Raw genomic sequence first — 24,220 nt, 5'->3', positions numbered from 1 at the left:
CCAGAAGCTCAAAACAATGCTATTAATTACTATACATAACTTTTCAGCAAAAAAGGGGATATGCAAACATGACTTTTAATTCGGTTTACAAAAGCAGATGACATTTATTAGATTAAAATATCGACATTACCGTAACAACAAACCTTACGCGCCGAGTGAGCGCCTAGAGTGCGCCACTAATGAGTGTCCCACCAGAAACAAACCTTACATGCTACTTACTAAACTCAGCTCATGATTTATGTTATACTTTCTATCAAACACACATGTACTAACACAGTGAGCATTCAGCCCGGTTAAGAGATGCTGTGTGGATTTTCAAGAAGTCAGAGAGGTACAGGATCATCACAGCTGTGTCTGGATGGACAGTGAACTCTTTCCAGTTTGAGCATTTCTTTAGGAATTGTTCTTCAAATGTTCTTTGTGTTTTTTTTTTATTATTAATCCGTGTATAAGTCACAGAGAAGAACATAAAACAGACAAGATCAGTCATTAGTGTATTTAGTATTTTCTACACTTGATGAGGAGGATCAACTAATCCTTTGCCACCCAATAATGTTTATGACAAAGTTGAAGATGTCAAATGCTCAAATTATGATAGTATTAAATTAATTTCAAAGTCAGAGTATTCCTTCTTAAAGAGTCTTTTTGATTTAGTTTACCCATAAATGTTAATTAATACATTAACTATCAAACATGTACTAACATGTAGTTAAGGCTGCCGTTATTCATGCATGAATCCGTATAACTCCAGTCATAGATAAAGGGGTCCTATAATGCTCTTTTACAAAGTCTTGATTTTGTTTTGGCGGTGCACTAGAACATGCTCTCATGCTTGGTGCTCTCGCATTATTTTTCACATAATTTACATTATTACAATACCTTTCTTCCCAGCCTGCCACAAACGGCTCGATTAGTTCCGGGTTAGATGAAGGCCCGCCTTCCCGAAAAACTAAATGTGTTGTGATTGGTTAGCTGTCCCAGTGCGTTGTGATTGGCGAACAGCTTAGACGGCATTTCAGTATTGCCCCGCCCCTTGCCAGAACAGCAAGTTCGTCAATATTGCCATATCAATTCAGACCGCACACACGGAAATTGCAAGATATATTAAAGTCGTAATGTTATTGCTGTTGTTGTTTTTTTTTTTTTTTGGCTAAATCACGTTTTAGATAGGATGTCAACAACAGCTTAAAAATAACTGTATTTGCCTATGCACAGATAAGTGCAATGGTAATATGTATTATGTTTATTGTTCTTTAATTCTAACATTATAACATGAATTGCACAGAAACTGTTATACAGTTGAATTTATTTATACCATAGTCCCACAGACTTATATACGGCCTATATATGCAAATAAATTCTCTGCCAGCAGGAGGCGCTGTTGGAGTGGGAGAGCTCGAGGTTTCCCCAGTAACGCTGTACACAAAACAGAGCTCTGCTCACAAATGCTGCTTTATCATACATTACATGAAAGATTAAATGAAAATGACATCCAAAATGTGATGTAAAAACACCCGCACTGGGTTTCGACTTTGAAACGTGAAGAGCTCAACCAAGCGTTCTCCCCACCCTCCAACCATTAAAATTTCCATAGGCAGGATTTACGATTTGTGATATTAGAAATAAAGGAAAAAAACTTTGTAGTCCAAACTGTCACAACACATTGGAGCCGGGGAACGAGGAGGCGAGGAACTTCTTCAAACCATTGACTTTATTAACTAAAACTTAGGGAACACTGGAGACTTGAAAGACATGCACAGAATGACGATTAAGATAAGACACAGAGGCAGGGAAGCAGAGGACTTATAAACGGTGGGGAAAACTCGGGAGGCCATGGCGAATCCAGGGACTCGGGAGGCCATGGTGCCTCAGGGGACTCAGGAGGCCATGGTGGGTCAAGGAGCCTGGACGTCCATGGCGGATCCGGGCACTTGGGAGGGCATGGCGGATCCGGGAACTCAGGAGGCCATAGCGGATCTAGGAGCTTGGAGCGGCCATGGCGGGTCAGGGGACTTGGTAGGCCATGGCGGGTCTAGGAGCTTGGGTGGCCATGGCGGAGCAGAGGATTCGGGAAGCCATGACGGGACCGCCTCCGAGGCCGCGGCCCCAGCTCCCGCCTCGCCCTCTACGGCAGGAGCCCTAATACCCCCCCACAAAATTTCCTTGGGGTAAGTAGGGGCTTGATCGGGCTTGCGTTCTGGAGAAGCAGGCACTTGGGGGCGCTCGGGAGGAGCGGACTCTTGGGGGGCTCTCTGGAAGCGCGGACTCTTGGGGAATGGGCCCTGGAGAGGCGAGCACTAGAGGATCGGGCCCTGGAGAGGCGGGCACTGGAGAGCGCTTGCGATGAGCTAGCACTGGAGGGTGCTCAGGAGGCACAAGCATTAGCATTGTGCATTCGAGGGGCCAGCACAGGAAGGCACTCTGGGGGTGCAGGCATGGCATAGTGCTTTTGAGGGGCTGGCGCTGGGCTTGGGTGAGCAGCGACCGGCAGGCTTGCCATACGAACCGCTGGCGGGCTTGCCATACTCAATGACGGCGGGCATGGGAGAACCGTGGACGGTGGGCTTGGGAGAGCTGTGGACAGCAACGTTAATTTCCCCGTGGACGGCGGACTCGAGAGAGCCGTGGATGACGGCTGACTTGCGTTGGCCACGGACGGTGGCAGACTTGAGAGAGCCGTGCACGGCGGGCTACACACTACACACTGACTAAAATTCAAAAAGTGAAAAAAGCCTAATAGGACCCCTTTAAGGATAGCCCTTTTTTAGTTCATAATTAAGTATTAATTTAGGCATTAGTACATGATTATTCATGTACCCTTATTGTAAAGTGTTACCAATATTAAAATAATAATCAGAATAATAATGTAATCATTGTTGTATTATATTATCTATCTATCGTTCTATCGTTCTTTCTATCTATCATCTGTCCATCTCGCCAACTCATTCTTTTTTTGTAAACAAAAGTATCTATCACTAACCCTCATGTCATTCCAAACCCATATGAAGTTCAATGAAACGCAATTTTGAATTATTTATTTTATTTATATCCTCTGATGACGTACAATAGCTTTTGTGTAACAATCGATTGAAGTTTAAGTTTGCAACAGCATGCGGGTGAGCAAATGATGACAGAATATTCATTGAAGAGTGTGATTGTGTACAACAGGTTTAGCCGTGTCCGTGTTGCTATGAAGCTGCAGCCCCTGTTTTCAGCAGGGTACTGAAGGAGAACCCAGCTTTCAGATGCAAACAGCTGAGAAGCTGCAGAAATAGCTGTCATTATGAGCGCGAGAGGTAAACACGTGTTACTGTGTGTGTGTGTGTGTGTGTGTGTGTGTGTCTGTAAGGTAACCGTGCTCAAAAGACAAGAGTCGAAGCAGAGTGTCCAATTAGAGCAGAAGACAGATGAAAGTGCCACTCTGTGTCAGAAGAGGTAAACAAGTCTGACCCAACAAGTCCAGAGTGCTTTTTCATTAAACCCCAACCATCTCACACACATATATCTGTGCGTATGCATCCATATTTCTCTCTGTTATCTCACAGTCATCTGTTAGATGGTATCAGATGGGACGGGTAAAGTCATAATAACACTATATCTTTAGATGTGTGAGAGTGAAAGGGGCTTGTGTGTTTTTGGTGTGTTCAGGCAGCTTCTGTGGACTGTTTTATATTTGGTAGTTATATATAAAAGTACCCTGAGCCTTACCCATAATTCTCAAATGTATCTCCTTGTGATCGTGTCTCTGATTTGTATATATATAGTTCAGTTCATTTATTATACGGTTTTGATTTGGGCCGCCAATACACCACTATATTGCTCCTTAAAAATTATATTTGAACATTTTCATCTCACTGCAAACATGACATTTTAACATTTTAGTTGAATTGCTATTGGATGGTGTGTCACATGATCTTTGTGACCACAAGATCTCATTGCAAACCAAAATATTTAATTGGACATTTTACTGTTGCAAAAATAATCTATTTTGGTTCACAAATATGCCTCACTATTGCAGCAAATAAATTGAATACTACTACTGCTACTACTACTAATAATAGTAATAATAATAATAATAATATAACAATATTATTATTTTATTATTAATAATAGCAATAATTTATTGTTGTTGTTGTTATTATGATCATCATGATCATTTTTTCTCCTTTTGAATGTCCATTATACTATATTTAATTTATTTATCTCATCTTTTAATCTATATTTTATTTACCATTCAATCTTTTATTGGATTATAAATCACCCACTCTCCATGATCACACGATCTTTGCAATTAAATAAAAATCAGACAAACCAAAATATTCTTTTCGTTGGATTTTTACTGTTACAAGAATAACTCATTTTGGCCAGCAATACACCACTTTATTGCAGCTAATACTTTTAATAATAATAATAATATTAATAAGTCTCAATATTCATTCATTCATTCATTCATTCATTCAAATATTTATTAAATAAAAAGAAAATCATGATTTAATAATACATTTTCTATATTATTATAAATAGTTTACTTTCTCTTGTTTTAATGTCTTGTTGATGTCACTTGTTGATCAAAATTTGATTTGACAATTGTAATCTTACCACAACCGTAATATTTCATCCTTTCAGTCAACCCCCATTGTGTTTGTGTCACATAATCTTTGTCATTGCTTTGTGATATTAGGCAAATTTGAGAAGGTACTGTACTTTTACAGATGTTCAGCTTGGATGTTTTTTTTTTCTTTGTTTTTTTCTGAATAGTTTGCATGACAGGTGAGTAGGTGTTTTTTTTTTTTTTTTTCTGGAACACATTAGGATGCATTTGTGTTTACAGTGCCGATGAGGCCAAATGTGTCCCTGAAACACTGGAGCACAAAACACTTTGGAGCCTGTTTACGCTTATATTCAATACCACGTGTAAAATGGGCCAAAATGAGTTTTTTTTTTTTTACTGTTTACACATTAAAATACACTTTGGCATGAGCTCCCGCCTAATCAGATGACAGCTGCAAAAGCCATATTTCTGTAAACAAGTGGAGTTGCAAACTGAAACTTTACTACAGGCAAAACCCAAAACAAAAAAAAAGCTTTAGGGAGGCGGACATGGTCATGAATTTGGATTCTAGAGAGAGAGACAAAGCACTTCGACGCCTTAAAAAGTCTCTCCCATGTCCTTTCAGCAGGAAGAGCAGCAGTTTTGTTCCTCAGACTTTGTCTGTCTTTTCAAAAAGAGAAGACAAAGTTTCCCCTGAGTTAAGAACTCCACCAGAAACATTAGCCATTAAAATTCTGTTGACATCAGCTTTTGACAGGAGCTCAAACCTTCGATGCTTTGCTTTGTTTCCTCGCAATCTTTGGTTCTCTGCTCTCGATGGGCGCGTTCTTCAGGTGCTTCTCTCCATTCAGAAGGATGGAGTATTGTAAATCCCAGATGGGTATCATCATGAAAGCACATCCTGTCAGGCCTGATGTGTCTTTGATACGCTGCGTTCCAACAGGCGTCTGTGATTGTGTCAGGTCATCATTCTCCTATTATCTGTCAGGAGCATTTACCTGAACGCCATTCTAAATAATTCAAGCATATCAGCATTCCTCCTTGAATCTGTAACAGGCTTGTCCTCAGGCAAAACAGCAGCAAGCTTTACAACTCAAAGATGCTTGATGACTTTATATTTAAAAAATTGCGTAATGGGTGTGATAAAGGATGGAAAGCAGGGAAATGCACATTGACACGTGAGGCAGAACACAGGGGATCTCATGGGAATGATTTCTGCTGTTGAAGATGAAAGCGTTGTAAGGAGGGTCAGTGTGTCATACAGGCATGTTATGGTTTCTTGAAGAGCAAATCATAAGTACCTACTATATGTGCACTGACCAGTTTTCCACTTCTGATCTCACTCAAAATCATTGTAGAAGCTGGAAATCAGAACCATTCAAAATGTAAGATTTACTATTTAATTATTTATTACTTGTATGCTATACACACTACCATTCAGAGGTTTGGGTTAAGTAAGATTTTTTAAATAATAATAATACATTTAAAGGGATAGTTCATTCAAAATTAAAATTCTGTCATCATTTACTCACTCTCCACTAATTCCAAACCTGTATGAGTTTCTTTCTTCTGAACCAAAGAAAGGGGGAAGTCGTGGCCTAATGGTTAGAGAGTTGGACTCGTAATCGAAAGGTTGCGAGTTCGAGTCCCCAGCCGGCAGGAATTGTAGGTGGGGGGAGTGAATGTCCAGCGCTCTCTCCACCCTCAATACCACGACTGAGGTGCCCTTGAGCAAGGCACCGAACCCCCAACTGCTCCCCGGGCGCCGCAGCATGGCTGCCCACTGCTCCGGGTGTGTGTTCACGGTGTGTGTGTGTGTGTGTGTGTGTGTGCATTTGTTCACTACTCACTGCTGTGTGTGTGCACTTGGATGGGTTAAACGCAGAGCACCAATTTCGAGTATGGGTCACCATACTTGACAATACGTCACGACTTTTTTTTTTTTTTTACTTTTTTTTACTTTAAACTCATACAGGTTTGGAATTAGTGGAGAGTGAGTAAATGATGACATAATTTTAATTTTGAATTAACTATCCCTTTAAATGTATTATTATTATTTAAAAAATCTTACTTAACCCAAACTTTTGAATGGTAGTGTGTCAATATATTTCGACATAAACATCAGTTAATAGTTCATATATAGTAATAGCCATTGATATTTAATTTATAAACTAGCATTAACCAGCATAATAAATGCTGTAACAATTTATTGTTCATTGTTAACGTATGTAAAATTATAAAAACTTTTTTTACAAATATTGTTGTTGAGATAGATACCATTATTGTGTCACGTAATTATTCTTAATTATTATTATTTTTGTAAATTTTTGTAAATTTAAGCATTTTTTGGATTTTACACAAATTGTAGTGCTGATGTGTTTTGCTAGAAATGTACAAAATAACACAAATCGCGTGTTTTAAACCATATTTAAAGTCCTGTGTTTTGGCAACCAGGTTTCAAAACAGCTCTCAAAACCCCTTGACGATCAAAATTTTATGAAGTTATGAAAACACCTCAGAAAAGTTTCAGGCCCTACTTCAGCCTATTCATTGAACACGCCAGTAGAATTTGCCAATGTTTGCTACAAGAAAAGGATACAAAATACAGCTGAGATGATACACCTCGCAACGGCTTCATTTTGAAATTTGGTTCCAGAATGCTCACCAGTGCCAAGACCCGTTTGCCCCTCAAAGGACAGACCGCCATTACTGCCTTCGCTAACACGAGAGAGGCACGATATCACGACCCTCTTCCCAATCACGATCATGCACACATTTTCTTCAGGTCATCAGCGCTTCAGTGTCCAGCGGTCCTTAGCCCTGTCACCCTCTCGTCCACTCTTTTTCCTCCTGTGAGCAAATTGACTTTGATCTCAGGCCCTCCCCTTTGTTCAGCAAGGCTTGGTTGATTACAGTGCTTCTGTAACTGGCCTCTGAGACAAGCATCTGTAAGCGCTAACAAAAACATAATTGCTAAAAGCCTCCAACTGCCAATTTCAGCTGGAGAGCCACTGCTGTTACACTAGCACGCTTGCCAGGGAACATTGAATTAGCCATTCTGGGTCTTGTGTATTCACACTCATCTATACACATACACATACATTTAGTATTCTTCCAGCACGTTTGTGCTCGCTGTACTGTCACGTAGGCTTTGGTCCTGGGTGACATTCATGCTTGTCTAATGGGAATGGGTGGTATTGATCAATACATGAATGCTTTAGGTAGACTTCCTCTTTATAAAGGATCCCTAAGCCTTATTTATGCTCTTTCTCTCTCCATCTCCCCGAAGATGTCTTCTTATGGATATCAGTCTGTGTGAATCCACATGGGGCAGAACTGATATTCTGCAACACTGCACTTCTTGCTTGCATCTTGCTCCTGGTGCTCTTCATCTAGAACCGCAACATCAAATGTTGGTATCGATAATAGCCTTATTGGTTTCGGAAGAGCTCGGAAATACATTTCCCTGTCTGGCTAAGCTGTATTGAAGTGCCCAAACCCCTCAAAAACCAGCACACCACACCTACATTAGACCTAGGAGACCCTAAACTCAAAAAAAAAAAAAGGTTCTTTATTGGCATTGATGGGTCCCTGAAGAACATTTAACATGCATTGAACCACAAAATGTTCTATAGTGAAAAAAAAGTTTAGATTATTAAAATGTTCTTAAATGGTTCTTTTAATAACTGCTCACTGAAAGGTTCTTTGAGAACCCCAAATAGCTATGGCTTTGCTGCGAAAACCCTCTTTTGGGACCTCAATTTTTTTAAAAGGATAGTTCACCCATAAATGAAAATTATATCGTTAATTACTCAACCTCATGTTGTTCCAAAACCAAAAGACCTTTGTTCAACTTCAGAACACAAATTAAGAATAAATAAAAAAAATTTTTATGAAATTTTATGAAAGTTTTATGATCCCTTCATAGACAGCAAGGGAACTACCACAGTCTAGGCACAGAAACAAATGACCTTAACTACCTTTCTGTGCCTTGACCGTGGTAGTCCTCTTGCTCAGAAAGCTTTCGGTCAGAAAGCTTTCGGATTTCATCAAAAATATCTTAATTCGTGTTTTGAAGATGAACTAAGGTCATACGGGTTTGCCTTATATTTGCCTTCATTTTATACCATATGTGTCTTCATTTTAGAACATAGATGAAGCTAAATGCTAAGTAATGTTAGCATTCAAAGCTACTTCGTATCTCTTTACAAAATGTAGCTACTGATAGCTATATTTCAGTTGTAGTTACAAGTTAAAAGATGTTCAGTCATGTTTTATTTCATTCAGTGTTCCAGCCTATGTACTAAAAGTCCAACCAAGTCTCATTAGAAAAATGTGCCTGTGTTCTTGTACATTTTGTGTCACTTTCAAAGTGAAATGTCCAGTGAGTGGTACTAAAAGCACATTCAGTTCTATCCGAAACAGATGTGAATCTAACATTTTATTACGTTAGCTGTACATATCACGACAATTCATTAATGTCCCATGAGTGGTGTTAAACCCTAAATTGATACTGTGAGCAAAAATAAACATAACATAAAAACACCTTTCACAGGACTCGTACTTGAGTGCTTGTTATCGCGAGTGCAGTGCTGGGTAACACTTTATTTTAAGATGTCCTTGTTACAAAAGTTACATGTACTTACTATTATAATAGCACTTAATTATGCATAATTACATGCAAGTAATCCTATCTCAAACCATATAGTAAGCGCATGTAGTTAATTAATATTACTCAGTACTTAAATGCACAGTATAATTATAAAAACATTGTAACAATGACTTCTTAATATAAAGTGTAACCCAGTGCTGTACCGGGTGAGCTACCAAGCAAGTTTACTTCAGATAATCCATATGGAGGTAGTTATGTGATGCAAACGTCAAAATGTTTTAGTTTGAAGATCATGCACTATGGTAAAAGTGTTCTGTATTGTATATGGAATACTGTAATCTTTATTGATAATCTGCCACATTAATCATAATGTATGAAAAGCAACAAATATTTTTGCTGTTTTACTTGTGGTAATTTTACCTGGAAACTGCAGTGAATTGTATGTATAAGCACATTTTTGCAGAAATGTAGCTAGAGGCACATTTCTAAAGTGTAAGATATAATCAGTGCTTATTAGCATATTTGAATTGCAAATGAACAAAATTGGCTGTGCTTAATTTATAAATGTAAGGTGGTTCATGCGCTTTAAGGAGAACTTGCTTTTACTATAAATCCTGACAGTAAGCAACTTATATGAATCCCACATTAATTCTCTCTGAGAAAAAAGAAAGCATCAGATCATTTTGTTTTTCTTACTCTCTTCCCGATAACATCTCCGAAATATCCATAACAAAGGAAGTTTGTTCTATCAGTGAGAGAATTCAATGCAAATAGGAGTATGGGGGAGTAGGGTCAGGAGGAGGCATCTGTCGTCATCCTCAGCAGGAACAATACGCCAAGCAACACTTCTTTTTAATCATCGCTATCAAAGCAGGCAAGCTGGCAGTAAAAGCCAAGTGTGCTCCAGCTCCGGGGCAGAGTAAGAGAGTGTTTGAGGATAACACGAAGACCCACCGCTAGCCCATGGGGATAGGAGGTGATTATTCAAGCAGCCAATTAGACGCCTGTCTGCATGTTTGTTACAACTCACAACTCTGTTTAAACCCCTGAGAGGCCAAGGTAAACAGAGAGAGAGAGCAGGAGTGGAGAGATTGGGGACTCCAGCTTCTCCGTCTTTTCCCTCCTTGTGCCACAGGAATACAATTGTTTACTTGCACTTCGAGGGTGAAAACTGTATATTAACATGGCAATTAAATGGCAAAAGTCACATCTCTTTTTTGCATGTCACATAACTAAAACATTTTGTATTTTGCTTTCTGTAGATTTGTAGGCACATATGGTACAACATTATGGCGATCCAACAGTAACAAAAGTAAACAGAAATTTCCTATATGTCAAATATTGATGATAATAATAATATTATTATAGATTGTAAGTATAATTGAATAAATAAATAAATAAGAATAAGTGATGTTATTTTTGTGCAAATCAGATAAAATACAGTATAATAATACATTCAAAATTATGCAAAAAAACCTGCTGCTGTAAATCGGTGCTCTTTGGATGCGGGATTCTTTTTGTTCTTTTGTTCACATGGATTTAGAATTTAAAAACAACACATTTGTGCACCGACGTGTTGCGGCTAACTCGCCTTCTCGAGTGCCTTGGATTTATGAGTATTTTAATAGTATAATAATATTTCCATTAACTGCATTGCCTGCTGCACAATAATTTAGTGTTATTAAAAAAAGTATTTTGCACTCTCTTTTTGAAAAATCAAGTCTATTTATTTTAAATTATTATTGATTTAACTATGGCTGATTGTATGAATAATAACTGGTTGTTGTTGTTTTCACATCTCTTTTTAGCATTATAAAAAAAAATATGAAATTGACTCTTAATTGTTTACACTTTATTCTAATAAATGTGCCTGATCTAATTGTTTCATCAGTTTTAATTAAATGCAGCAACTTTCTCTGTCTTTTACAGCCTTTCTTTTGTGATGACCTTTCTTGTACACATTTGCAAAGGAGTCAAATTAACCAGTTTTATCCTACATTATTTTCCACTTAATATTGTTTCACTTGGAGAAAAAAAAAAGACACTTTATGGAAGTGAAATTGTTTTATGTTGAATTCAAATTAATTGTTCAATTTAACTTTAGCTCGCTCAACAGGATCTGTGGCATGCTGTCAGTTAGCACAGATAATAATTTCAGCATTAACGCACTTATAATGGAACTCTGTGATCAGTCCAGATGTTCAGCAATCTCAGCACCTTAAATTTTCAAGGCATCTACCCATTTTTGGGGGGGGGTGTATAACTTAAAACACAAAAAGTAGCCTAGATTTCCAGTTTTCACTTAAATGTGTCTTCATTATTCTTTTATGCTCTCTGTCAAAGATATTTCTTATTCCGGTCGTGAGTCTAGGCAATTACTTTTTTTAATATTTAATTTAGTCAGCGTAGCACAGACAGAGTGAAATTGTGTGAGTGCACGTTTGGAGTTGTTTGAAACATTTTTTGATGGAATACATTGTTAATATTTTGAAATGGATAAATAATTCTGCCTGGAATTGTTGATGTGGTGGCTCATCGGTTTTGGCGCGTGTGTTTATATGGGACAAATGTGTGTCATTGTCTCAGAGGAGCTCAAAGCAATCAGTGCTGTTGACTTGCAGTGCAGCTCTGCATTCTGACGAGCTGAAGAACGTCTCTAGAAAGTGGACAACCATTCACATCCAGTGGGACACCATGGTGGCTTGTTCTGAATAAATAGAGTAGAATAGAATAGAATAGAAGTTTATTGTCATTGTACCATTTGCATGTACAACGAAATTTAAAAGTACCAGCCAGTCAGAGTACTGTAATCATACATACATTCATAAGATAAAAAAAAGTACAGAAAATTGTACACAGTCACATTCACCATCTGTCTATTTTTTTCACATCTCATGAAAACAGTGTTTTTGATTATTGAGAGTGGTTATAGCTGTTGGATAAAAACTGTTTTTTAGTCTGTTTGTCCTGGCTCTAATTGTCCTGTATCGTCTCCCTGATGGTAACAGTTCAAACAGATCATGTCCAGGGTGTGATGTGTCTTTGAGGATACTTTGGGCTTTCTTAATGCAGTGTGAAGTGTGTAGATCTTCCAGTGTTGGGAGAGGGCAGCCTACGATCTTCTGTGCCATGTTTATGACCCTCTGGAGCGCTTTCCTCTGAGCCACTGTACAGCTGGTGAACCATACGCCAATGCAGTAGGTTAGGATGCTCTCTATAGAGCACCGATAGAAGGACACCAGTAGTCTCTGAGTAATGTTGTTCTTCCTCAGCACCCTAAGGAAGTACAGTCTCTGCTAGGCCTTTTTCAGCAGCTCAGAGGTGTTTGTGCTCCAAGTAAGGCCCTCCTCTAACTGGACTTCCAGAAACCGGAAGTCAGCTACCCTCTCTACACAGTCCCCACTGATGAAAAGTGGAGTAATATCCGTTTTCTTCCTCCTGTAGTCAATGATCAGCTCCTTGGTCTTTATGGTGTTGAGGAGCAGATTATTCTCCTTACACCACCATGAGAGCCGCTCCACCTCTTCCCTATAAGCTGACTCATCCCCTCCTGATATGAGTCCCACCACCGTAGTGTCGTCCGCAAACTTCACAATGGTGTTGCTATAGTGAGCGGGGGTACAGTCATAGGTGTAAAGAGTGTAGAGCAGAGGGCTCAGAACACAGCCCTGTGGAGAGCCGGTGCTAAGGCTGAGGGCTGTAGAGGTGTATCGGCCCACTCTGACCCTTTGACTGCGATCAGACAGAAAGCTTTTAATCCACATGCAAGTGGAGTGTGGAAGCCCTAAGTCCTGAAGCTTGTCCACAAGTTTGACTGGAAGAATGGTGTTAAACGCCTAGCTATAATCCACAAAGAGCATCCGGACGTAGCTCCCCTGCTTCTCCAGATGGGAAAGTGCAGCATGGAGGGCTGTGGCCACGGCGTCCTCTGTGGATCGGTTTCCCCTGTAGGCAAACTGGTAAGTGTCAAAGCTTGCAGGCAGGAATGATGTAATGTGACTCCGCACCAGTTTTTCGAAGCACTTCATTACCACTGGTGTGAGTGCAACTGGCCGGTAGTCACTCAGACTCGAGATGTGAGATTTCTTTGGTAATGGGACTATGGTGGAGGATTTCAGACACGGTGGGACAGTGGACAGGGCCAGTGACTGGTTGAAGATCTTAGTAAAAATTCCAGCCAGCTGATCCGCACAGTCTTTCAGTACCCGGCCAGGGACGCCATCCGGTCCAGCAGCCTTCCTTGGGTTCACGGACCTCAGCGTATGCCTAACTTCCTTCTCGTTAACTGTGAGAGTTAAATTGCTCAAGGCCTTGAGGTGTGGCGTGGCTGTCTCTGGCGGCTCCACCTCAAAGCGTGCAAAGAAGAGGTTTAGCTCCTCTGCCAGTGTGGCATCACCCTCATCAGCTCCAGGATTAGTCCTGAAATTAATGAGATGCTGTACTCCCTGCCACACCTGCCTGCTGTTGTTGCTGTCCAAATGGTCCTCAATCCTCCTCCTATAATCCAGCTTGGCCTCTCTGATGCCTCTCTTCAGGTTTGCTCGGGCAGCACTGTATTTCTCCCGATTTCCAGACCTGAAAGCGATGTTTCTCTCTCTGAGCAGCTGCTTGACCTCCCGGGTCATCCAGGGCTTCTGGTTGGAAAAAACCCGGATGCGTTTGTCCACTGTGACAGTGTCTGTACATGTCTTTATATAGCACAGCACACTGTCTGTGAACACTCCCAGGTCCTTATGTTCAAACACCTCCCAATTGGTCCTGTCAAAGCAGTCCTGCAGCTGCTGAGAGGCACCATCAGGCCAAGTTTTGATTACTTTTGTGCTGATAGAAGCAGTTTTACAGAGGGGGGCATATACGGGGATCAGAAGCAGGGACACATGGTCAGACTGGGCCAGGTGTGGAAGTGGTCTCGCCCTATAGCCCAACTTGATGTTAGAGTAGACCTTGTCCAGAGTGTTAACTCCTCTAGTAGCACATTTAACATGCTGGTGGAATCTAGGGAGTGCTGCTTTCAGGTCCGCATGATTAAAATCCCCTGCTACTATAAGCACAGCGTCAGGATGCATGCTCTGCTGTCTACTAATACTCCCATGTAAAAGTCCAACAGCCGAGAAAGCATTAGCGTCCGGTGGAATATAAACAGCGGTTATTATGACTGCTGTAAACTCCCTCGGAAGATAGATGGGCCTGCATTTAACAGTAATATACTCCAAGTCCGTGGAGCAGTATCTGTCTACAGTCACTGTGTTTGTACACCAGCTGTTATTAATGTACACACAGAGCCCCCCTCCTCTGCTCTTACCAGAGTCCGCTGTCCTGTCCTGACGCTGTACAGTGTGGCCTACTAGCCCAATAGCCGAGTCCGAAATAGATGGTTAAAGCCAAGACTCCGTGATTAACAGTACACAACTGTCTCTTACCGCATTTTTGGCAGCAATCTGTAGCCTTAGTTCATCCATCTTGTTTGCGAGGGATCTGGCGTTCGCGAGAAATAGGCTGGGAAGTGGTGGTTTAAATGGCTGCCTTCTTAGCCTAGCCAGCGTGCCGGCTCTGCCGCCCCGCTTCTGCTTCCTGTCTCTGCGCCGCCGCACCCCTGGGATGGTAATCCATGGTGAGCCGGGGGTTCTTGCTATATCCACCGGGATATTATGCGAGCGGATAAACTCGGCTGTAACACTGCCTCCGGTTATTATGACTGCTGTTATTATGACTTTCTGTTATTATGGTTATAATAACAGAAAGTAACTTTAAGAGCATCATATCCAAGCATTTTGGTGGATAGATGGATCCACGTGTTTATTTGATCCCTCAGTTTACACTTTGTCCATCACATTCATATAAAGAAAGAAAAGATTATATTTTACTGCGACTGATTTATCTTCTCCTTCTCATAAGTTTTTGTCTCCAGTATCTCTTTGGGTTCCTTAACCACACTCTGCTCCAGATATAAGATCAAACTGGACTCGGATGAAATCCAGTATGGAGGCCATGGCAGACTGGACCACAACACAGATTTCTTCTCTGAACCAATGGAATTCAACAATCTGCCCAACTCTATGTTGGTAAGCAAACTCTACTATTTGGTACAATAAACACATAGCAACATACAACATTCATATGCCAACAGAGTCTGTTTTTCTTTGTCTGTGCTGATTATGGTGGAAAAGCACACTGAAACAATACCACTTAAATTTCTCAATACCAATTTTAATACACAGCAAAAACTATTATGGTATTAAACTCACACTTTAATTATATTAATATAAATATATACAAATTAAATTAAAGTAATGGAACGTAGCCTTTAAGCATTTCTAATTAAGTAAACATTGCCCAAGTAATTAAAAACGAGTAAACAAATGCTCATTTAATTACTGAAGTAGACGTTCAGTAATCAAATAAAGATTCAAGAATCACGTCACAAGAACTGGATCAAATTAAAACAATAGAACAAAGATGCAAATGAAGTAAACAGTGGTGTTCAGGTATCTAACAGCAGTACTGTATCAGAAATTCAATGTAAAACAACCCTACCTATATAATTGACGTAGTCTCCACTACATGATTATTAGATCAAATAAATTAATATCAAGGCTGTTGGAGTTTTACTAAAAAGCAACTTTTTAATTAAAATTCTTCTAAGGGAGCCTTAAGATGACTTTAAATTATTTAACATAAGCCAAAGCAACTAAAAATCGAAATATTTATTATTATAAATCAACCCTCAACATCTATCTTGAAAAACCTGGATATATGAGATTTTGGTCCCACTTTATATTAGGTGGCCTTAACTACTATGTACTTACATTGAAATTAATCATTTGATACAATGCACTTATTGTGTACATACGTGCCTTTATATTGTACTTGCATTCAAAAAAATACCTGCTTGTAATTACATCTGTAATTTCTGTAATTACATTTATAATTACACTGTTGACCTATCCCTTATACCTTAAAACCTGTGGGCCCGCTTGCCATTACATGTTTTATACAGTAATATCTTAGTCTGAACCTAAAGCAATCTTGACAAACTATATATATATTGTTTGAAAGCTTAAAGACTCTAGTTTTCATATTTGGTGACTGATTTTTGAAATATTTTACAGAGCAACCGTAATTTATTAATTTGTAAGAAGAGTACTCATCAGACTCAGAGCGAGAACTGAACTTTACTTTGAAATAGTGATACATATATACAATTATGAAAAATCAGCCATTCATGTTCATGTCAAGTGTTCAAAAGATAACATTCATTCTATTTTTTGAGAAAAAAAGGTCTAAAAGTGTTTCGAATATAAAGAAAAAACAATAGGTTCTCAATTTTTGATGCAGCATGAACTATAACGTACGTCCAGGGTTCTTGTTGCATGTGTGTTTTTTATGAGGTTGAATTGAAATCAAATACTGCCATACTACCCTTAATACTTCTGAATGTGATGTCTACGTCATAAATATTGAGAAAAGTAAGGAAAAACATGTTTCAGATCGCTCGAACCATATATGGAAATGGAGCCACCCTTATATGGTTACTAATGGGGTTTGATGGTCAACTAGTGGAAAAGCTTGGTACTACGCCCAAACAAAATTTCACTGAAAGCTAATTTTTTGAGATATCAACCTCAAATTTGGAACACAACTTCTTCAGATTTTGATTTTTGATTTTCTAGCAGTTTTAGAGTAAAACATGTTTTGTAAAATATATATTTTATATAAAATATTAATATTTTCATTTTTACATTTTATATTTCCATAAACTAAAACTTCCATAACTTTTAATATACTTTTTATAACTTTTCTCACCTCTACAATAATCTGCTAAGTGTCTTCTTTAAAAAGAGACCAACCTTAAGTATCTGCTCCAAACCATTAAAAATTTATAACAATTTAAGTTGGAAATGTAATTTTCAGGCCTATACTCAAAAAGTGGAACCGACAGTTAACAGGTTGCTTAAACCTACCCACACCATCAAACCTGTCCCTAACCCATATCCAACCTCAATAGCAGCAAAAGTGTTTTGCAATAAAATATGAATTATTATTATTTTTTGATGTAATTACACAGTAGTTAAGGCCACCTAATGTAAAGTGGGACCAAGATTTTTTTTAAAGGACTAGATCACCCAAAAATGAAAATTTGCTGACAATTTACTTATCCTCAGGCCTAGATGTAGAGGTTTTTTTTTCCTTCTTCATCAGAACAGATTTGGAGAAATGTAACATTACACTCACCTAAAGGATTATTAGGAACACCATACTAATACTGTGCTTTTTCCTATTTGTAGTGGAGATGAGTGGTACCCGGTGGGGTCTTCTGCTGTTGTAGCCCATCCGCCTCAAGGTTGTGCGTGTTGTGGCTTCACAAATGCTTTGCTGCATACCTCGGTTGTAACGAGTGTTTATTTCAGTCAAAGTTGCTCTTCTATCAGCTTGAATCAGTCGGCCCATTCTCCTCTGACCTCTAGCATCAACAAGACATTTTTGCCCACAGGACTGCCGCATACTGGATGTTTTTCCCTTTTCACACCATTCTTTGTAAACCCTAGAAATGGTTGTGCGTGAAAATCCCAGTAACTGAGCAGATTGTGAAATACTCAGACCGGCCCGTCTGGCACCAACAGCCATGCCACGCTCAAAATTGCTTAAATCACCTTTTTTTCCCATTCTGACATTCAGTTTGGAGTTCAGGAGATTGTCTTGATCAGGACCACACCCCTAAATGCATTGAAGCAACTGCCATGTGATTGGTTGATTAGATAATTGCATTAATGAGAAATTGAACAGGTGTTCCTAATAATCCTTTAGGTGAGTGTATATATCTTGCTCACAAATGGATCCTCTGCAGTGAATGGGTGCTGTCAGAATGAGAGTCCAAAAACAGCTGAGAAAATCACGATTGATCCACAAGTAATCCAAATGGCTGCAGTCAAGTTAACATCTTGTGTTTGTAAGAAACAAATTCATTTTTTAACTTTAAACCATTGCTTCTGGCCAAAAATAAATTAATTAATTAATTAAATAATGAGCCCATTATCTATAACAACACTTCATCCAGTAAAAGAGTCCAATCCATTTTGTCCTCAAACATCAAAATCGACCAGTATTATTGTTTTTTTTGTTATATAACTGTTTTGGACTGTTTCCACTTGTAAACGGTGCATATTGCTCTCCTGATTCAGACGAGATGACTTTTTCACTGGAGAAAGTAATATTATGGATAGAGGACTAGTATTTTGGCTGAAAGCAACTGTTTAAAACGTTTTATTGATGGATTTGTTTCTTACAAACATGCAGCTGTTCGCTTCACAAGGCGTTAATTGATGGACTGGAGATGTGTGGATTACTTGTGCATTATTTTTATGTTTTTATCAGCTGTTTGGACACTCATTCTGAAGGCACCCGTTCATCCACTGAAGTAATACTGAATGTCTCCCAATGTCTTCCGACGAAGAAACAAACTCATATACATCTTAGATGGTCTGAGGGGTAATACATTTAATCAAATTTGAATTATGTGATTATGTGAATTATTCCTTTAAGTGTGATTTCTAAACCTGGAAAGCTTTGTGCCACAGTGCATCCTGAGAGAATTGTTCTCCTTTGTATTGTTTTAGTTTCCTGCATTAGCATACAAAACGCCTTCTGTGTTTGAAAACTGAAAGAGCTTTCACTACTTGCTCAAGGCAAGACTTTGTGATTGAACTGGAGCAATGTACAACATTTCAAACCATGCATTACTCAAGTAATGCATGTACACATTTCAAACCATACAGTCGCTATATAATGTTCCTTTGGGCTATAACGCATTAGGCTCTTTATCAGAGCAGTAATAAACGGGAGTCAAGTGCAACACTATCTATAGAAGTCATAGTTCAATTAATCTAGCGAGTCGCGTGTCTCCATCAGATAAGTTCTTCTATCTCTTGGGTTCCAGCTGTCATATTGTGTATTCTCTTTCCAGAGGCCTTATTGAAATTAAATGCATAGCGTGAAATTTAAAACCCCCATTTCAGGCCGTAGCTTGTGATGCAAGTCTTCATTCCTCCCTCGCCTCCGAACACTCCCCTATTTTTTTCATATTTTCTGTCATCCCCCTCATCTCCTTACCTAAGGGCCTGCTGACGATTTAATAAGATCCATAAAAATTAAAAAGCAAACTTTCCGTTTTGCTGACTTGTCCTGTTGTCAACATAATTTAGTAATTGTTAAGCAGAGCGTGTGGACCAATCTTGAGCCTGTAGGTAAAAGGTGGCAAAATAAAAATTTGCATAACTGTTTGTTTTCTTAGGTTTGCTTAGTTGCTTGACTGCTTGGGACCAAATTAATAGACTGAATTCATGAATACAATATATCCACCCTCATGTTGTTGACTTTCTTCTGTGGAGCACAAAAGAAGATATTTTGAAGAATGTTCATGCTGCTCTATTCCCTACAATGAATACAAAGATCATACAGACACACGGAAATTATAAAAGTGCTTACACACTAGGAATGGTTATTTTGATTTATTTCAGAGACTCAAATCTTGAAACTAGTAACAAAAAAAAAAATATTTATTTATTTTTATTCAAAATTGTTCCCTGATTTTTGAGTGACTTTTACTGCAGGTTACGTCAGTCAGCAGGTAATAAAATTAAAACTGTGTAATAAAATGTGTAAAATTATCTAAACATTATAAATAATAAAAATGACAAAAACACAAAATTGCAAAAATGTGCTAAAGCTTAAAAATTACTAAGAAATATATACTACAACTTTAGAAATCGATTTCATGATATTAATAAATTACTAATCCTATTACTTTTGGAAAATAAAAACAACGCAGCCCAAACGACGTTACAGGCAACGTGCTATCTGCCCTGCGATAACCTCCCCTTGCTGGGGTGCGTCGAAAGACGACGATAGCCAGAGATATTTTCAAAAACATCAATTATTGGCAATATTAAGAGGATTTGGCATTTCCAATTAATGTAGGCCTGTTACATTCTTATTTTTATTAGGCCTATAATTAATATGAAGTTACTTTTATTATTAAATTAAAAGTACAATTAATTTGCCCCGCAATAATAAGGCTACCGCATAACTGACGCGCTGCGAGGATAAGATTAATAATAATAATAATAATAATTCATTACATTTATATAGCGCTTTTCTGCTTTCCTAAGCACTCAAAGCGCTCTACATTGTGAGGGGTGGTGTCTCCTCGTCCACCACCAGTGTGCAGCATCCACCTGGATGATGTGACGGCAGCCATAGGGCGCCAGAACGCCCTCCACACACCAACTTACTGGTGGAGAGGAGACAGAGTGATGAAGCCAATCAATGTAAGGGGATGATTAGGAGGCCATGATGGTCAGAGACCAATGGGGGAATTATTAGATTAGGCTATTTACTCCTCAATTAAAATGTTTTTTAAAAAGGTCATTTAAAACAGCTATAGTAGTCTATAGGCTACGGCTACCTACAATGAATTATAGTCCTATAATTAAAATAATAACACTGCAGTCATCAATAAAAATCAATGAAATAAAAAGCTTTTATTTCAAGCACCGATTTTCAAAAACAACCTGTTTAGGTTTCTTCTCAATAATTTTTTTTATTTTTTACCCGGCCTAGTCTATACCACTATCAGCATGTTGAAGTAGATTCGTCACTCGTTGTCTCTGAGAGAATATGCGGCGTCGAATGCCGAAATCTCTTACTTTCACTTTCTGCTTATATTGAATTGACTGAGATTAAGACGTTCATCAGCATAAATCTTTCGCAAAGTTTGCACTTGTGCACTGCATATGAATATGATTGCTAACTAGTAGACAGGTTCATGTTGTGGTTCTGAAGTTGAACTGACATGACCCACACTCTGTGAAATTGATAGTGATATATAAGTCTGAAGTTATATTGATCCATTTAATGCACATCCAAATCTCTCCAAAGAATCAGCATTTTATGGTCTTAAACAGCAAGATACAGCAATAACAGAATACAGAATAGCCTCATTTAATGATGTCAGAGATAAAAGCATTTTAATTGTCATATTTTGTTGTTTATCTATTAGATATACTGTATATGCTTCCTTTTGGTTAAATTTATTTAGGACATCTAACAACCAAATCATTTTGTGAAGTCGACTAGAGTTTGTTTCTTAAATGTTTTTCTTTTTTAATTTTTTTTTCCACATTTGAAAAAATACTTTCCAGTGTTGTAACAAAAACTATTAAAATATATATATATATAATGCAAAAAAAAAATCTAAAATGTTACATGAACATACATAAACTTTAAGAAACTTAAATGAAAATGTTGTCCTGGCAAGTGCTAATTACTAAAACTCAAAATAAATAAGTAAAAATAAAAGCTAAATAAAAATATTTAAAAATGGGAAAAGCCCATAACAAAATTGCTACAACTTAAACAAAAAATTTTATTAAATTGAAAATTAAATGTAAAAATGCATATATTCAAAATATAACTAAATACTATAATAGTATATAAATAATAAAATATCACTAATGCTTAAGATGTTGTGCTTTTAAATTTATAGAGATAGTTTTCATGTTTAAACCCATCATAAATTCATCTTTAAATTCATCCTTTCTCCAAACACAGATGCTACAGTTATCAAAGCAGCGTTTGGACAATATATATATATATATATATATATATATATATTTAAATGCATTCAGTTTAATTCGGGAGCACGCAGTAGCTATTTCTGGACACAACACTGCGTCTTGGGTCTTGTGGATCCTAATGATACAGGGCTTCTGATTAGTAGTTGCTCAAAGTTGTTCGATTTTCATAGTACATAGTTTGCAGCACATCCCTATAGCTTATATTTTTAGATGTGCTTTCACCCTCATGTAAAGTACATCGGGTTCTGCACAAGCCTTTCTGCTCCCTGTGCAAAACCTCCTCTTTTATCTCCTCTGGAAGCCCCAGCTGTATTAAGACAGCCTTCATCAATTAAACCCCCACAATTACACATTCTCTTTTTTCTTTCTTTGCAGCACTTTATTAATTCAGAAAGCACTATATCGCTTCCCACCCACTTTCTGCCAAAAGTAAAGTTTATTTGAACAAGTGTACGACCAGTAGCATTCCTAGTAGGGAATAAAGCAAGACTTGCACAGACAACAGAGCGGTATTTGGCGACGATTTCTCTCTGATATTTGTCTTTTCCACAGCTGAGAACTGACACACCTGCATAAGATAGAAATTAATCATCGTGATCGTTGGCAGGTGCCACGGTAAGGTCCCTTTCTGCGCAATTTTTCTCCATGATTTATTTAAGGGCCGCAGCTTCAAAGTTGGTGTGAGTGTGCATAAACTTTTCCTCCCTCACTCCTGTTTCTTCTCTTTAATGGGTCCATCAGCTCACCACCTCCATTTCCATGAGTGACAATAAACGCTCATTTGCCGTCTGAAGGCGTTGCGCAGGCTGACACGCGGCGCGCTCTTAAAGCAACGCATTCGGCAGAATCAGGTATGCGGAGTCAGACTGTGGAGGCGCCAAGCGAGTGAAAAATTCTACCCTTTCACTTTGCAATGATGAACAAATATGAATTTCTTGCCCCCGGCATCAATTTGGTGCTAACGTCGTCTGCGCTTTTACGTCTGTTTCCTAAAGTTTTGCATATGAAATGGTTTGTTTGAATGATATTCATGAGGCGCTAATTACGAAATGCCTGCGAATCGCCCCCTTTTGAGGTTTTCCGGAGCTAGCAAGACTGCTTAGCTCTCCTCCGTCAGAAACATGAAATTCAGTAAATTAGAATATGAATAATGTCCGGCAGTGAACTTTCTAGTTGTTCAACACATCTCTGAGTGTGTAATAGATTGTACATTTAGCAGTTTTGTATTATTTAGTATCTTTTAAATGAACCCTAAAAAGTTTTTCGCTCTTAGAGTTTGTCTTTGAAGAAAACTCCCACGATCTCCTGACAGATTTTAGTTTTTAGTGTTCATAAGAATCATTTTGAATTGAGATTTCAGTAGTGAACTACATTAAAATTTCTAAAGGAAATGCGAGTGATGGTCCAAGTCAAAAAAGCCCAGCGCCAAATCTTTAAATACCGCTTACGGCCCTATTTGAAGGTACAGTATGGCTAAGAGATTTTATGAAAATGCTTTCATCATTTAATATTATGATTTAATTATGTTGTTTCTGTCATAGAGAAATAGAATTAAGTAGAAAATCCCAGTTGTTCTTTTCCATACAATGAAACTGGATGGGAAACGTGCTATCAAATTTTAAAAAGGATTAAAAAGCAACATAAACCATCATAAATATATGACTTGTGTGCTAATATTCCAGATTTTGAAAGCTTTGTAAGAGGAACAGACTGAATTTAGGTTGGTATCCCTTGAAAGTCTTGCCTTGCAAATGCCAAGGCCATTCACTTTCTTTGCATGGAATTGAGCAGTTTGGACATTCAGCTATGAATGTCTCTTTTTGTGTTCAAAGAAAGTGAAGTGAAGTGAAGTGACATTCAGCCAAGTATGGTGACCCATACTCGGAATTCGTGCTCTGCGTTTAACCCATCCAACGTGCACACACACAGCAGTGAACACACACACACCGTGAACACACACACACCGTGAACACACACCCGGAGCAGTGGGCAGCCATTTATGTTGCGGCGCCCGGGGAGCAGTTGGGGGTTCGGTGCCTTGCTCAAGGGCACCTCAGTCGTGGTATTGAGGGTGGAGAGAGCGCTGTACATCCACTCCCCCACCTACAATCCCTGCCGGCCCGAGACTCGAACCCGCAACCTTTGGATTACAAGTCCAGCTCTCTAACCATTAGGCCACGACTTCCCAGAAGAAAGAAAGTCAAACGAGTGAAAAGTCAAATGAGGTTACTAAATGACAAAATATTGAATTTTGGTTGAACTATTACTTTAAGAAGTCTTTGTTGGCGTAATTTAAGGAAAGGCCTGTTCGCACTAAGACATTTATTTGGCATTTGACATTTATTAAGTTTGGGAACCCCCTGCAGAATCTGTGAAAATGTGAATAATTTTAAGAAAATAAGAGAGATCATACAAAATGCATGT

At 38.5% G+C, this 24,220-nt stretch overlaps 1 protein-coding gene across 1 annotated transcript in view; it reads left to right on the top strand.

The window, feature by feature from the left end:
- LOC306854501 (1,4-alpha-glucan-branching enzyme-like) overlaps positions 1–24,220 on the top strand; it is a 183,014-nt gene that overhangs the window by 146,295 nt on the left and 12,499 nt on the right. The window contains exon 15 of the mRNA XM_079392593.1: positions 15,109–15,226. Coding sequence (XP_079248719.1) covers positions 15,109–15,226 — 118 coding nt within the window. The remainder of the gene's footprint in view (positions 1–15,108; positions 15,227–24,220) is intronic.

This window comes from Barbus barbus (genome assembly GCF_936440315.1).
Source record: "Barbus barbus genome assembly, chromosome: 34".
Classification (NCBI taxonomy): domain Eukaryota; kingdom Metazoa; phylum Chordata; class Actinopteri; order Cypriniformes; family Cyprinidae; genus Barbus; species Barbus barbus.
Note: the sequence above shows the minus strand (reverse complement) of the source record. Positions and strands in the feature narration are given on the sequence as shown.